General features: G+C 35.7%; 1 protein-coding gene across 2 annotated transcripts in view; it reads left to right on the top strand.

The window, feature by feature from the left end:
* Tmem68 (transmembrane protein 68) overlaps positions 1–3519 on the top strand; it is a 39459-nt gene extending 35940 nt beyond the window's left edge. For both annotated transcript variants that reach the window (XM_013009411.1, XM_013009412.1), the window contains one exon: positions 2648–3519. In XM_013009411.1, coding sequence (XP_012864865.1) covers positions 2648–2752 — 105 coding nt within the window. In that variant the 3' untranslated portion in view covers positions 2753–3519. The remainder of the gene's footprint in view (positions 1–2647) is intronic.
* The last annotated feature ends 654 nt before the right edge of the window (positions 3520–4173 follow it).

The following is a 4173-nucleotide window of genomic DNA, read 5'->3' as shown; positions in this document are numbered from 1 at the left end:
AACCAACCCAGATGCCCCTCAGTAGATGAATGGATCAAGAAAATGTGGTATATATACACAATGGAATTCTACACCTCCATCAGAAAGAATGCCATTACCCCATTTGTTAGGAAATGGAAAGACTTGGAAAAAACTATATTAAGTGAAGTAAGCCAGGCCCAAAGAAACATAGGTCCCATGGTTTCCCTTATTTGCAATATCTAGTATATGTTTGAGTTAAGCAGAAAAGATCAGATAAGGTGATGTTAGGGAAATGAACCCTAAGATATGTATTCAAATGTTTTCTTTCTTTCATGTGATTGTTTCTAACACATTTATAAGATAATTTCTTTGTTGTTTTGTATGTCCCTCCCCCACAGTATAACCCCTGCCATTTCACTGTATTTGATGTCGGTATAATTTGTGGAGGGGAAGGGGAAAAACAAATCGTTTAAATAGGGATACAGGTGGACCCATTGCAACAATGAGATGTACAAGTCGTTATGTCAAAAAGGAACTTTACAACTTTGGTGGGGGGGGAGGGGGAGCGGGGAGGACTAAGTGGGGCGTAGGGGGAGGATGGAAAGGGATGGGAAGGGGAAACAAAGGAGGAGGCTACAATGCTTGATAAGAAATATGCTCATTATCTTGCTCATGTAATTATAACCCCTCTGTACAGTATTTTCACAATAAAAAATATCCAAGGGAAATCATATTTAACATACCTGTGAGGCTTGAGGGCACTGAAGATGAAAAATTGGAGATCTTCAGCAAATGAATGGTGATTGAAGCTGTGACAACGGATGAGATTCCTGAGTCTTTGGGGAGTAACTCCATGCATGCTTTTTAGAGAATGGGTCCTTGGAAGGAAAATAGTCTGAGAGCCACCAGAAAATCAAGAGAACACCAGGGTCCAGAAGCGAATAGCATTACAAGAAAGGGGTAACCAGTGGTGACTTGAGAGGACTGATAAGGCAAAGCCTGGAAGCCTGGTTTTTTGAATTTAATGACAGGAGTCATTGATGATATTTTTGTAAACTGCATTTTCTTAATACACAGCCCTGGTACTTTACCCATGAATCCTTCTTTCATTCCTCAATTCATACTAAATCATCTATAGTCATGCTGGATATTTAATTGAAGCTTTTTTTGTTGTTGTTGTTGGTCATGGGACCTGAACTCTGGGCCTGGGCACTGCCCCTCAGCTCTTCAGCTCAAGGCTAGCGCCCTACTAGAGCCACAGTGCCACTTCTGGCTTTTTCCGCTCATGTGGTGCCGAGGAAGCGAACCCAGGGTCTTATGCATACGAGGCAAGCACTCTACCACTGAACCACCTTCCCAGCTCCTGAAGCTTTATTTTGAAGCCTTATATCATCTACCTTTTGAAATCAAACTTGAAAGTCCATCCAAAAAGACTAATTTCCCCTTCCTTACCCTTTTGTTTCTCTGTGGTCTTTGTTCCTCATACTCTTTTTGTGTCACTATTAAAATCTCACTTGTCCTTCAAGACCCTGACCAAACAGTACAAGTCTGAAGTCTGAATTTCTTTGAGATGTCACATATCTATCACAAATGATCTCAGACTGCAAATATTTTGTACTTAATTGTTCCTGTGAGTGCCTTGAGATGACAAATTTGTTTTTCTCACGATAGCTTTTATAGCATAGAATAAATGAATGAAATTTTAGAAATACGCTTCACAAAATGCAAGCTGTATATCAATCACTGTGCTAAACACCGAAGATGTCATTTCAAGTTCATTTAATCCTTCTAGTAACTGTATGAAGCACTTCTCATTTTACAGATATGAAAGCTGGTTTAGAGGGGCATATTTTAAAAAACACGTTTGGGCTAGGCTTTATTTACTCAAAGATTAAATTTTATAAATTAAATGTATATGTGTATACATGTCTTATGCACACATATAAAACAATTTTGAAAACTATAAACTGATCTGAAAGTAAAAAATATTGTTGAATTTTGACATTAACATAGTGGGAAACAAAACAAAATTTCTTAGTCAAGAGAGATGGCACATACCTGTAATGCTAGCCCTTTTGAAGCTGGTCTACATAGCAATTCTTTGTCTTAAAGAGATAAAGCAGGGGGCCCCTATTACTTGATGTATCCTGTATGACTTTTCCTTTGGTATGAATTTTTACCTTTCGTGTTGAGCTGTGTGGAAATCGAGGTGGTGACTGAAGTGTGCCAGCTCATTCTTGTCTCCTTACTTCTTCCTGTTGTCTTACTTGATGTAACTGCAGAGTGAAGACAATAATGGAGAACATGCTCTATAGTCTATGAACAGCCAGGAAGGACTGAATCTTTTCAATCAACTGTTACAACATTTTCTACTTTTTTTCTGAGGTTTTTTACCCCCTACAGTTCATTTTAATGTTTATTGTCTGCAAGACAGTGTTGTGCTCACTGGTGGTAAAATACTAAGATGTATCTAACAACGCTCAGTGTAGACATAACCAAGTAGACAACTGTAATAAAATAAAATACAACTTTAATAAAAAAAAAAATGCTGTGGTATACTGAGAGGGAAACAATTCATCCTGAGAGGAGATTCGTTGAAAGTAGTAGAATACTGAAACCTTTACAAGATGTCCGATCTATACTGGGCTCCAAAGAGATAATGGCTTTTCTTCTGTTTTCTTCATAGACCAAGAATGCTGTTCAAGCTTTGATTGATGAGCACCAAAGAATACCAGGAAATATTATGCGTGCATTGTTAGAACGTTTTCACAAGAAACAGAAGGTCAACTAGAAGATAATTTAATACATCTATATTAATATGTTTGCAACTATAGTACTGTCTTCTATATTTTATAAGTCCTATACTTGGTACTTTTAAAAGATCATATTAATAAGCATCTTTCTTAGATCTTGTTTATTTAAATTTATATTGTCAATTGTGTTTTTGTAATCAATTATGTTAAATTTAATTAGCAACTCATTACATGCATAATACTTCAGAAAATGATCATATTTTATTTGTAAATTCTTAGTGATCAATGATAAAAATATAGGTTTTTGAAGTTAAACATTTTTAATAAAAGCAGTTTAGGTTTAACAGTTTAGCTAAGCAGTATTACTGAATAATGCATTTAATTTCTGTGTTTGTTAGACTGACTAATTTGGAGAGAGGGTATATGTTAATGTTTCACTAGTTGCTTGATTAGGTTAAATAAGAAATGCTTTTATTTGTGCTTCAGTCCTTTAGTAATTTTGAGCAAATCATGCGAAGCTTTTGCCTCAAGAATTTTAATTTTTAAAACATGATAATAACATGGTAAGGAGCATTATTTTAAGTTGTATATCTTGATGGATAACTGTTGAACCAAAATTATAACTGATTTGGTTAAACAATATCAAACTCTTCAGGAGTTGGTACATATATTTGTCCATTTTCAAATATGTCTGGTTGCCAAGCACAATGAAAAGGTGTACTGTGTTTATTCTGTAAAGTAAAAAAGAAATTAAGAATAGCATAATTTCCAATTATTTTTTCCTTTTTGTGTGTGTGTGTGTGTCAGTACTGGGGCTTGAAGTCAGGGCCTGGGTGCTATCCCTTATCCTTAGCTTTTATGCTCAAAGCTGGTGCTTCCATTTCTGTTTTTTTTTTTGTGGTTAATTGGAGATGAGACTCTCATGGACTTTCCTGCATGGGCTGGCTTTGAACTGATATCCTTAGATCTCAGCCTACTAAGTAGCAAGGATTATAGATGTGAGCTACCGACTCCTGGCATGGTATTTATTATATTTTAACAAGAGTCTGTAAAACAGTCTAGAATGCGCTGTCAGCTCTATAACATGACATTTAATAGTGTAACTTGGAAATTGTGGTTTATGTTAGAGGCTCATTCTAGGCTCTGGAGAGCAGAACCGAGGAGAGCTCTGCTGTGCTTACTGTTGAGGCTTATTTAGTTTGACTTTGCAGCTTGTTTGATGGTGTATTATTGCAGTAAAAATGTACTTGAATGATGAATTTACGTGAACACAAAGTGCTCTGAAAATGAATGGCTTTTGATTTGTTGCCTTCTTGAAAACTGATTTTAATAAGTATTTACAGAAAAGTATCTGAAATCAAATGCAGCATCTTCCTCTCCCTTTTCTAGGTGTTAAATGTTTGGGTTTTATATAGATTTTTGTATTATAAGCATATATTTATGATATGTATATGTATAT

The sequence above is a fragment of the Dipodomys ordii genome, unplaced genomic scaffold (assembly GCF_000151885.1).
Source record: "Dipodomys ordii isolate 6190 unplaced genomic scaffold, Dord_2.0 Scaffold9, whole genome shotgun sequence".
In the NCBI taxonomy this organism is placed as follows: Eukaryota; Metazoa; Chordata; class Mammalia; order Rodentia; family Heteromyidae; genus Dipodomys; species Dipodomys ordii.
This window is presented reverse-complemented; position numbering and strand designations above follow the sequence as displayed.